We start from the raw sequence: 13,358 nt of genomic DNA on the forward strand, positions 1-13,358 counted from the left end.
ATGGCTAGATACTGTGCGCTACTGTGACAAGTCTAATGGCTAGATACTGTGCGCTACTGTGACAAGTCTAATGGCTAGATACTGTGCGCTACTGTCACAAGTCTAATGGCTAGATACTGTGCACTACTGTCACAAGTCTAATGGTTAGATACTGTGCACTGCTGTCACAAGTCTAATGGCTAGATACTGTGCACTACTGTCACATGTCTAATGGTTAGATACTGTGCACTGCTGTCACATGTCTAATGGTTAGATACTGTGCACTGCTGTCACATGTCTAATGGTTAGATACTGTGCACTACTGTCACAAGTCTAATGGCTAGATACTGTGCACTGCTGTCACATGTCTTATGGTTAGATACTGTGCACTACTGTCACATGTCTAATGGCTAGATACTGTGCACTACTGTCACAAGTCTAATGGCTAGATACTGTGCACTGCTGTCACAAGTCTAATGGCTAGATACTGTGCACTACTGTCACAAGTCTAATGGCTAGATACTGTGCACTACTGTCACAAGTCTAATGGCTAGATACTGTGCACTACTGTCACAAGTCTAATGGCTAGATACTGTGCACTACTGTCACATGTCTAATGGTTAGATACTGTGCACTGCTGTCACATGTCTAATGGTTAGATACTGTGCACTGCTGTCACATGTCTAATGGTTAGATACTGTGCACTGCTGTCACATGTCTAATGGTTAGATACTGTGCACTACTGTCACAAGTCTAATGGCTAGATACTGTGCACTGCTGTCACATGTCTTATGGTTAGATACTGTGCACTACTGTCACATGTCTAATGGCTAGATACTGTGCACTACTGTCACAAGTCTAATGGCTAGATACTGTGCACTGCTGTCACAAGTCTAATGGCTAGATACTGTGCACTACTGTCACATGTCTAATGGTTAGATACTGTGCACTGCTGTCACAAGTCTAATGGCTAGATACTGTGCACTACTGTCACAAGTCTAATGGCTAGATACTGTGCACTACTGTCACAAGTCTAATGGCTAGATACTGTGCACTACTGTCACATGTCTAATGGTTAGATACTGTGCACTGCTGTCACATGTCTAATGGCTAGATACTGTGCACTGCTGTCACATGTCTAATGGCTAGATACTGTGCACTGCTGTCACATGTCTAATGGCTAGATACTGTGCACTGCTGTCACATGTCTAATGGTTAGATACTGTGCACTGCTGTCACATGTCTAATGGTTAGATACTGTGCACTACTGTCACAAGTCTAATGGTTAGATACTGTGCACTACTGTCACAAGTCTAATGGTTAGATACTGTGCACTACTGTCACATGTCTAATGGTTAGATACTGTGCACTGCTGTCACATGTCTAATGGCTAGATACTGTGCACTGCTGTCACATGTCTAATGGCTAGATACTGTGCACTGCTGTCACATGTCTAATGGCTAGATACTGTGCACTGCTGTCACATGTCTAATGGTTAGATACTGTGCACTGCTGTCACATGTCTAATGGTTAGATACTGTGCACTACTGTCACAAGTCTAATGGCTAGATACTGTGCACTGCTGTCACATGTCTTATGGTTAGATACTGTGCACTACTGTCACATGTCTAATGGCTAGATACTGTGCACTACTGTCACAAGTCTAATGGCTAGATACTGTGCACTGCTGTCACAAGTCTAATGGCTAGATACTGTGCACTACTGTCACAAGTCTAATGGCTAGATACTGTGCACTACTGTCACAAGTCTAATGGCTAGATACTGTGCACTACTGTCACAAGTCTAATGGCTAGATACTGTGCACTACTGTCACAAGTCTAATGGTTAGATACTGTGCACTACTGTCACAAGTCTAATGGCTAGATACTGTGCACTACTGTCACAAGTCTAATGGCTAGATACTGTGCACTGCTGTCACACGTCTAATGGCTAGATACTGTGCACTCCTGTCACAAGTCTAATGGCTAGATACTGTGCACTACTGTCACAAGTCTAATGGCTAGATACTGTGCACTACTGTCACAAGTCTAATGGCTAGATACTGTGCACTGCTGTCACATGTCTTATGGTTAGATACTGTGCACTGCTGTCACATGTCTAATGGTTAGATACTGTGCACTGCTGTCACATGTCTAATGGTTAGATACTGTGCACTGCTGTCACAAGTCTAATGGCTAGATACTGTGCACTGCTGTCACATGTCTAATGGCTAGATACTGTGCACTGCTGTCACATGTCTAATGGTTAGATACTGTGCACTACTGTCACATGTCTAATGGTTAGATACTGTGCACTGCTGTCACATGTCTAATGGTTAGATACTGTGCACTGCTGTCACATGTCTAATGGTTAGATACTGTGCACTGCTGTCACATGTCTAATGGTTAGATACTGTGCACTACTGTCACAAGTCTAATGGTTAGATACTGTGCACTACTGTCACAAGTCTAATGGTTAGATACTGTGCACTGCTGTCACATGTCTAATGGTTAGATACTGTGCACTACTGTCACAAGTCTAATGGCTAGATACTGTGCACTACTGTCACAAGTCTAATGGCTAGATACTGTGCACTGCTGTCACATGTCTAATGGCTAGATACTGTGCACTGCTGTCACAAGTCTAATGGCTAGATACTGTGCACTGCTGTCACATGTCTAATGGCTAGATACTGTGCACTACTGTCACAAGTCTAATGGTTAGATACTGTGCACTACTGTCACATGTCTAATGGCTAGATACTGTGCACTGCTGTCACATGTCTAATGGTTAGATACTGTGCACTGCTGTCACATGTCTAATGGCTAGATACTGTGCACTGCTGTCACATGTCTAATGGTTAGATACTGTGCACTGCTGTCACATGTCTAATGGCTAGATACTGTGCACCGCTGTCACATGTCTAATGGCTAGATACTGTGCACCGCTGTCACATGTCTAATGGTTAGATACTGTGCACTGCTGTCACATGTCTAATGGCTAGATACTGTGCACTGCTGTCACATGTCTAATGGCTAGATACTGTGCACTGCTGTCACATGTCTAATGGTTAGATACTGTGCACTACTGTCACATGTCTAATGGCTAGATACTGTGCACTACTGTCACAAGTCTAATGGCTAGATACTGTGCACTGCTGTCACAAGTCTAATGGCTAGATACTGTGCACTACTGTCACAAGTCTAATGGCTAGATACTGTGCACTACTGTCACAAGTCTAATGGTTAGATACTGTGCACTACTGTCACATGTCTAATGGCTAGATACTGTGCACTGCTGTCACATGTCTAATGGTTAGATACTGTGCACTGCTGTCACATGTCTAATGGCTAGATACTGTGCACTGCTGTCACATGTCTAATGGCTAGATACTGTGCACTGCTGTCACATGTCTAATGGCTAGATACTGTGCACTGCTGTCACATGTCTAATGGCTAGATACTGTGCACCGCTGTCACATGTCTAATGGTTAGATACTGTGCACTGCTGTCACATGTCTAATGGCTAGATACTGTGCACTGCTGTCACATGTCTAATGGCTAGATACTGTGCACTGCTGTCACATGTCTAATGGTTAGATACTGTGCACTACTGTCACATGTCTAATGGCTAGATACTGTGCACTACTGTCACAAGTCTAATGGCTAGATACTGTGCACTGCTGTCACAAGTCTAATGGCTAGATACTGTGCACTACTGTCACAAGTCTAATGGCTAGATACTGTGCACTACTGTCACAAGTCTAATGGTTAGATACTGTGCACTACTGTCACAAGTCTAATGGCTAGATACTGTGCACTACTGTCACAAGTCTAATGGTTAGATACTGTGCACTGCGCTGGTGGGCAGCTGAAAAGGCATCAGTGGTCACAGATCATGGGGCATAGGGAAACTTTATTTTAATTTATTTTATTTTTTTTAAAGAAAAGGAACATAAACATCGTCTTCTCCTCGACTGTTTTGCAAATAGTTTTCCCGCAATAGCAGCGTTGACCTTCCCAGGTAGCGAGTCAATGGATTCCCGCGTCTAACAGTCAACCTCATACAAGCTCATTCAATTCTTTAAAGGGGACATGAAACCCAAACTTTTTCTTTTATGATTCAGATAGAGCTTGTCGTCATTTTAAATCATTTTTCAATTTGTTTGTATTATCTAAATTAGTTTTTTTCCTCTTTGTATCCTTTGTTGAAAGGTTGCATACCTAGGTAGGATCAGCAGCTGCTGATTTTTGGCTGCATATATATTCATCTAGTCACTGGCTTTCAGCTACCTCCCAGTAGTATTACTTCTCCTTCAACAAAGGACACCAAGAAAATGAAGCCATTTAGATAATAGAAGTAAATTGGAAAGTTGTTTAAAATGTTTTGCGCTTTATGAATCATAAAAAATAAAAAAAATGGGTTTCATGTCCCTTTAAGTAAAGCTGGTACCATTTTATTACAAGTGTCTCAATTCGTGAATAAAATGATGCAGAGTTTATCACTCCTGAGTATTTCATTTAATGCACTGTTGTCGGGGTTGAGTGTTAGAAGGAGAAATCCAACGACTCCCAGGGAAGGTCAGCGTCGCCATTGTGAGAAGAGAGGGAAAAATAAAACTCTATTTTATGGGAAATCATTGTGTAAATATTTTTATTGCATATTTACTTTTGTATGGTTTTATAATTTATCCCATCGTGTTTTGTGCATAAAATACAAGTTTACAAAAAATTAGCTCCTCAATTACAGTTTGTATATTTTATTGAGAAACATTTGACTCCTAAATATTGTTTTTAAGTAAGAGGATTTCATTCTAAAATGTAACGCATTAAAGGGACAGTAAAGTAAAAAATTAAACAACTTTCCAATGTAATCTCATTCTTTGTTCTCTTGCTGTCCTTTGTTAAAAAGCATACCTAGGTCGGCATCCCCCCACTGCAATGATTAACGACAACCACATCAAACTAGAAAGGGAAATAGCCTACAACCTTTCCATATGGAAAACCAAACCTATATCTTGGCTTGGACGCATAGGGGTCATCAAATGAATGTACTCCCTAGACTCCATTATATGTTTCAAACATTACCTATTCCTCTCCCTGACACGTACATAATGAGAGTCCAAAGACTAATAGAAACATTCATCTGGCAGGGGATTAAACCAAGATTCAATAAGCAAACACTATACATGCCCGAACTCGCGGGGGGCTGAGGCTACCCAACCTCCTATATTACAGACAAGCAGCCATACTAACTCACCTGGTAGAATGGAGTCACAACTACACATATAAAGATTGGGTAGATATAAGCACAATAATACTGGAGAGAGGTAACGTGGCACACTAGCTTAGATCCCAGCTAAGCACCGAACAAAACAAATACAGAATTAACATTTGCTGGTAGAATATTTTAGCGAATGGAACAAAATAACATCAACTAGCTCCAAATATCTCTACCCCAATTTCTCCCCTAATGCCATTGCTAGAAAACCCAGAATTGCCATACAGAGTAAGACACACAACACAGCTTGGTAAATACCGCTTACAACATTACACGCTACAAACCATCCTGGACAAGGGCAAATGTCTACTAGATGACCACATCCCAGACAATAACCCAGAATACCAAGAGAACAAAGCAAAATTGATGATAAAAGTAAATTGGAAAGTTGTTTAAAATGACATGCCCTATCTGAAACATGACTAGACTGTCCCTTTAACCCTTCTATTGTCTGTGTCTATGGCAATCAACAGGATAAACACTGATCCATATCTGTGTCTGTCAATTAGGAGTTCAATTGCTGGTTTTATTTTACATTAAAGGGACAGTCTACACCTTGATCATTTTAAAGTCTTACCTTAGATTAAACAATTTGAAATGGCTGCCAAGCTCAGCCCACTGATGACATCACAATCTGGTCTGCATATGGCATCCAATCACAAAAAAGACTCACTAGTTGGATTCAACAGACTGTCAATGCTTTTCAGCAGAGTGCATAGATGCAGCCCAGATTCTGATGTCATCAGTGGGAGGAGCTTGGCAGCCATTTCAAAGTGGAAACAAACAATATTTATTTTAAAATAATTTTTTACTGTTGCTGCTGCATAACATAGAAAGGGGTGCAGGAGGATATTTGCAGCTTAATCTAAGGTAAGACTTTAAGATGACTACGGTGTAGACTGTCCCTTTAAACACACACACAAACAAAACCATAAAAATGGAGACTGGTCAAGTACTAAGGTAACAGATTAGGATTCTCATTGTGTATATACTCACTGCTCAGAGTTGTGGTAAGAGTAGTCTTTGATAGCCTGTAATGGTGCTAAGGGCTTGCCTGTAAAAGAAGAAAGAAAAATCATAAAAATAAAGACACATTCATACTAGACATCTTAAAAGGTGTGAGAGAGAAAAGAAAGTCCACTCTTCCAGCATGCTCAGCCCATTTGAATGAGTGTTTCTAGACAACAATGGGCGGAGGTAAGAAGGACTAAAACAGCTATTTATAATACAAAAATAAACCTAAACGAGCAATTTCCCCATACATTTAATTTAATACTATGCAGCTGGTATAACAAGTCATTAGAAACAAATATTAAAATGAACCCTGTGCATAGATTACCAAATGCCCGAGAGACTAATGTGTTTAAAATTCATATGAGCTGGTTCCTCTCTATCCCCCGAGAGTTTGCTCCAAGCTTTCCCCAATGTTTCACAAAATATTTATTATAGGGACATGAAACCCCAAATTTTTATTTCATGATTCAAATAGGGCAGACATGTTTAAATAACTTTCCAATTTACTTCTGTATTCAATTTAGTTTCATTCTCTTGGTATCCTTTATTGAAGAAGCAGCATTGCTCTACTGGGAGCTAGCTGAACACACCTGTAAGGCAGTGAAAAGGGGCATACAAGTGCAGCCACCAATCAGCAGCTCACAAGCCTATCTAGGTATACTTTTCAACAAATAATATCAAGAGAACAAGGAAAATTAGATAATAGAAGTAAATTGGAAAGTTGTTTAAAATCGTATATGTTCTATCTGAAAAAAACATTTTTGGGTTTCATATCCCTTTAAGTAAGGGCTTATTTTTATGATATGCTATAGATCTACTTAAGAATGACTTGTTACCCCACCTTGCTTTTTGGTGATGATAGGATCAGGATGTACTAAACATACTTTTTACAAACACCAGAGTTAAGAGGACATAAAAGTCAAAATGAAAACGGTCATGGTTCAGAAAGGGCATAAATTATTTATTAAATACGTTTTTATTTTAAGTGCACACAGGAGTCAGACTGTATATAACAACATTCCTAAAATAAAGAAAAACAAAACATCAAGGTGCTTAAAAAGGACACTTGTCAAACTCACAATAAATACATATATACAACACAGTGTTCTCCACAAAAAATTCTGCCAGCTGGGTGGCATTAAGGGTAGCCGGGTAGCATTATGAGGTAGGCGGGTGCGGGCAGTGTAATATTTTCTGATATTATATAATTTTCAGCTATATTATTTTGCATAATTTTAAAAATTTATTTCATGATAATTTGTGCAATAAAGATTGAACATTTTTAATATTAGCTCATTTTAGCCGGGTGGTCAGTAAAATCAGCCGGGTGGTGCACCCACTAACTACGATAGGTCTCAATGTCACAGAAATAAAATGAAATCCAGAAATGAATACATTCAGGCATCTGAATAGTACCAAAACAGCTCTACTGTCAGTCAGAAATTAAGGGGGGGTGAAGAAAAAAAAAAAAAAAAGAAAAAAAAAAGGAGGGGGGGGGGGGGAAAAATCATTCCCCTATCCCTTCATCAGACACTTTATGTGTGTAACTTTAGGAAGTTAAAGTGATTGTAAAGTTTAATGAATTACTGCCCAGTATATAAAAATAATCTTAAAAACAGGAGCACTTTAATTCATTAAACTTAACAAAGACGCTTCTTTTTTACAATATTTACCAATGCATTATGGTAAACAGACAGCTGTTCCTTTGCCCGCATCTCCTACTGTATTTAGCATATCAATGACAATATTTGTAACAAAAGTGCAAATGATCACGGTAAAATAACATACTTTGTGGGTTTGGAGGTTGCACGTGCTCCATCCAGGCCGTATGGTAACCAACAATGTTAGGATGCTGTAAGCCAGCCAAAACCTTCACTTCCCGAAGTACCTAATAAAAAGAGAGTGTGTTAATATTAAAGGGACAGTCAAGTCCAAAAAAAAAAACTTTCATGATTGAAATAGGGATAATTTTTCTTTATTTACAACCAACAATGCGTTACAAAATATGCAAAGTAATTTTAGTCCCTGTATGGGATACAGCTAGAAGGGTACTTCATACAAATATAAAACAGTTACATGTTGAAAAAAAGAAAATTTAAATATATATTTTTCCAATATTAGCTACAACAACAACAACACATTGTTGGGATTTTATGTTTTACCAAGAAAGAAAAGAGAGAGGTTAAAAAAAACAAAAAAAAAAAACGGGTAGGGAGAAAAGAAAGAGGAAAAGGAAGGGAAAAATCTGTTTACCATATCCCAAGCAGAACCAGATCAGAATTTCGAAAAGGGTATATTAGAAATTCAATTTCATTAGTGGGGAGTACTTTTATAAACGCTGACCATTTAAGAAAAAACCTAGTGATATCCTGATCATTATCTGTATCAGTACCGGTCTGTTCAAGAATGCATTGTTTCTTTAAACAGTTTTTAATTTCCAGTATGCTAGGAACTGTTAGCATTTTCCATTTTTTTAAAATGAGATATCTAGCTGCCAATGTTGGCTTGCTTATTCTCTAAATTAGAGCAAAGAAAAACTGTGTTCACTGACGACAAAATCAAAGAGGGGTATTCAATATTTTACGAAGCCAAAATTGAACTTTAAGCCAAAAATGTCTGATTTTTGGACAGGCCCATATCATGTGCAAAAGGTTCGCCGAAGGAAAAGAGCATTTAGGACATGCATTAAAATTAATGTATCCACATTTAAACCCCTTTTCTGGAGTATAGTAGAACATATAAAGTAGCTTCAAATGAGACTCCCTCCAGGAAGAGGAGAGAGTTACTCGCATAACTTCTTGAATTGAAAAATGTGGTAGTTTAGGGTCTAATTCTTGCGTTAGCATTGCAGCCCACTTAATGCAAATTTTATCAAGATTAATTGTACCCATATCTGAAACTAAGACATTATAGCAAGGAGTAATTAACATATATCCATTCCTGACTAAGATAAGCCAATTCTCAATGTTTCCTAAGGACCAGTTCCAACCATAGTCATTTGTATGTTTTTGGGCATAGTGTCTTGCCTGAAGATACGCAAAGAAATTTCTGTGTGGGAGGTTAAATTCAGATCTAAGGGAATCAAATGATTTAACACAACTTCTCTCCATATCTAGTCTCTGGCATACGTTAAAAAGACCTTCATGTTTCCATTTTAGAAAAAGTGTTGAATTTAGGCCTGCTTGGAACCGAGGATTCCCCAAGAAAGGGATATAACTCGAGACTCAATGTTCTATGACTAACATTACAAATCTTTTTCCATGCTAAAATTGGATTATATACGGATCTCAGTTTTTTTTATTTCAGATGGAATGAAACTGGTATCAGAATGGATAAGCGACGCAAGGGAAAAATGATTCATTATATTTTTTTCCAAGATTATTATTTGTGACATAATCTTTTGAAAATAACCAATCGGTTACTATACGAGCTAAGAAAACATAATTATAAGCCCTGAGATCAGGTAAAGCCAGGCCCCCATATTTTGTAGGAAGAGAAAGTTTCGAAAGTGAAATTCTAGGCCTCCTATTTTGCCATATAAAACGATCTCAGGAGGGAATTGCAAAGAGATAAGTCTTTCCTTGTTAAAAGCAAAGGAGTATTCTGAAGAATATAGAGCATTTTAGGAAGGAGAATCATCTTATATGCTGCTATACGTCCGGATAAAGAGAGAGGTCAATTATGCCAATTTTTAAGAGTATCTTTGATTTTATTTAGAATTGGGGTAATATTCAAGGAATACCAGGTGTCAGGGTTAGAATATATGATTATACCTAAATATCTGAAAGAATCCTGAACTATAGAAAAAGGTACATTTGTATGGGATTCCTTTGTCTGCTTAATCCAAAGAAGTTCTGATTTTGTAATATTAACCTTATACCCCGAGAAAGGCCTGAGCTGTTGTAGAATTGAGAGAAGTCTGGGTATATTCATATTTGTATTAGTCATGTATATCAGGATATCGTCTGCGTAAAGTGCGATTTTTAGTTCATGCCTGCCTATCTTGATTCCCTTGAATTGCTGCCTGATTAATATAGCGAGCGGTTCAATAGCAATGTCAAAAAGAAGCAGGGAAAGGGGACATCCTTGCCTAGTTCCTCTGCACAGAATTATGTCATGGGAGATAGACCCATTGACTACCATTCTTGTAGAGGCATTTCGACATAGGTTAACAACAAACTTAATGAAGTTTCCTTTCAAGCCAAATTGTTCTAAAGTGAATAACAGATGATCATGATGGACTGAATCGAAGGCCTTCTCTGCGTCTATGGCTAAAATTGCCAAATCCGAATTGGGCCCCTTCCCCGCTTGACCTAAGTCCTCGTTTGTCCTAAGATAGTCTATGGTAAGAAAAAGTTCTCTTATTTTAGCAGAGGAATTTCTGTTCTTCACAAAACCGGCTTGGTTTGGATTGATAATAGAGGGGAGAAACGGTTGCAACCATTGGGCTAAGATAGAAGTTAACAATTTGTAATCTGAGTTCATGAGAGCAATGGGCCTGTAGGATTCCTTCATAGCCGGATCTTTCCCTTTTTTACTATCAAAGTCGTATAGGAAGCTGCAAAATTAACTGTAGGTTCATTGATATATATATATATATATATATATATATATATTTAAATAAAGCAGTTAAATGAGGTGTTATGGTAGAAGATATCATTTTGTAAAATTCATTAGGAAGTGCATCTGGGCCAGATGCTTTGTTATGAGGCAGCTTTTGGATTGTATTAGCCACTTCTGAGTTGGTTATAGGAGAATACAAACCTTCGAGTGCAACAGGCGTTAATGAGGGATATGAGATTTTACTCCAAAAGTCCTCTCGTTCCGTAGTATTAGAAATTCCAGGGGAATATATATCAGTATAATACTTGAAGAAAACTTGGGCAAGGTTTTCAGATGACCTAGCTTTTTGACCTTCAACATATACGGAGTGTAATTTTAAACAACTTTCTAATTTACTTTTATCACCAATTTTTCTTTGTTCTCTTGGTATTCTTAGTTGAAAGCTAAACCTAGGAGGTTCATATGCTAATTTCTTAGACTTTGAAGACTGTCTCTAATCTGAATGCATTTTGACCACTAGAGGGCATTAGTTCATGTGTTTCATATAGATAACATTGAGCTCATGCACGTGAAGTTACCCTGGAGTGAGCACTGATTGGCTAAAATGCAAGTCTGTCAAAAGAACTGAAATAAGGGGGCAGTTTGCAGAGGCATAGATACAAGGTAATTACAGAGGTAAAATGTGTATTTCTATAACAGTGTTGGTTATGCAAAACTGGGGAATGGGTAATAAAAGGGATCATCTATCTTTTTAAACAACAAAAATGCTGGTGTTGACTGTCCCTTTAAGTGACAGAGAACTAATTACCCTCTGTCAGTGAAATATAAAGTTAAGCTTATTAGGTTTGTAATAATAATAATAATGCTAAATAATAATAATGCTAATGCTAAATAATAATAATAATGCTAATAATGCTAAATAATAATAATGCTAAAAATAATAATTTCATTTTTTTATTTCGCTGACTGTTTAAATGAAGTGTGAACATCTTTGATAGTAAGGACGACGCTGGTAAAAACTCAAAACTTTAAAAAAACTCAAACTCATTAAAATTGCTCATTGTTAATATTTCAATCACTTCCAAAAAAAAATATTTATTGAGAAAAAAAAAAAATCTGGTACATTTTCTGATTCTACCACTACAAAGATTCAGAGTGTTTGCTGCTGTTTGCGTTGCTGAAGCCCAGTGATTTATATATCTTTTTGTAAATCTAGTTCTATTTTTTAAATGTGTAGATTGAAGGTGACAAATCGACAGACACCTCCTGAAATTCAATGTTAAATAAAAAGGGATTTGTGGTATTGCTTTAGTAACAAACTAGAAGATATACAGCGCCAAAATACGCATGGGCTCATCATTTAAAGACCCTGCACTTTATTTTTCTCACACCGAAGCTCTCTGGGACACAATCAAGATATTAGGAAGGTGTTAAATTCTATTTAAAGGACTTAAGTTATTTGCAAGTTTTCAATTATTTCTTAAGAATAATTTTCATGACTTAAAAGTTAAACATTGAATTGTGTAACCAATAATATTCATACTATAGAATAAGTCCTGAGTTTTTGTAAGAAAAAACCCCACTAAATCGGGGAGCTACAGCCAACCATAAGCCATGCCACACAACACCATTGACAATGAAAAAGCTCAAGGTTTAAACTATATATTGAAAAAGGGCATTGCTACTTTATTTTAGGACAACTATGCACCACTTAAAAACAAAAAAAAAAAAACTTTAGCAACCCTTTAAAAAGGGACACTAAAGTCAAAATACACTTTCAGGATTTAAATAGAGCAGCAGTTTTAAGACACATTCCAATTTACTCCCATTAAAAAATGTGTCTTTATTTTCACACTTTTTGAGTCACCAGTTCCTACTGAGCATGTGCACAAGCTCACAGGGTATAGGTATACTAGTCTGTGATTGGCTGATGTCTGTCACATGATACTGGGAGCAGGAAAATAGGAGCGAAAATAATCTACTGCTTACACTGCATTGAGTGGTCCTATTATGGGGGGGGAGATAAAAAAACTGAAATTAAAATCCTCCATGTCTCAAAATTAAATCAATGTAAATATTTGCATAGGAAATTAGTACATCTAGGCAAGTATCCCCGCTTGCTTTCCCCCAGAAATTCCTAATATGCAATGTTTCCAATGCACAAGAGAATTGTGGGTAAGATATGCAAATTAGGTATGCAAATTCTCAGTTTTTTTGCTTCAAAAATACTGTTTTAACACAGCGATCTTTTTAAACAGGAATATGACAGCAAACCAGAAAGTGAGTGATTTCTGGTTTGCTGTCATATTCCTGTTTAAAAGGATCGCTGTGTTAAAACAGTATTTTTGAAGCAAAAAAAACATAATTTATGTAAGAACTTACCTGATAAATTCATTTCTTTCATATTAGCAAGAGTCCATGAGCTAGTGACGTATGGGATATACATTCCTACCAGGAGGGGCAAAGTTTCCCAAACCTCAAAATGCCTATAAATACACCCCTCACCACACCCACAAATCAGT

General features: G+C 37.5%; 1 protein-coding gene across 2 annotated transcripts in view; it reads right to left on the minus strand.

Annotated features, from left to right (window-relative positions):
* Positions 1 to 13,358, minus strand: part of EIF2AK1 (eukaryotic translation initiation factor 2 alpha kinase 1) — a 60,053-nt gene that overhangs the window by 23,885 nt on the left and 22,810 nt on the right. For both annotated transcript variants that reach the window (XM_053694969.1, XM_053694970.1), the window contains exons 7-8: positions 8,062 to 8,161; positions 6,256 to 6,313 (exon numbers count right to left, since the gene is read on the minus strand). In XM_053694969.1, coding sequence (XP_053550944.1) covers positions 6,256 to 6,313; positions 8,062 to 8,161 — 158 coding nt within the window. The remainder of the gene's footprint in view (positions 1 to 6,255; positions 6,314 to 8,061; positions 8,162 to 13,358) is intronic.

This window comes from Bombina bombina, chromosome 11 (genome assembly GCF_027579735.1).
Source record: "Bombina bombina isolate aBomBom1 chromosome 11, aBomBom1.pri, whole genome shotgun sequence".
NCBI lineage: Eukaryota > Metazoa > Chordata > Amphibia > Anura > Bombinatoridae > Bombina > Bombina bombina.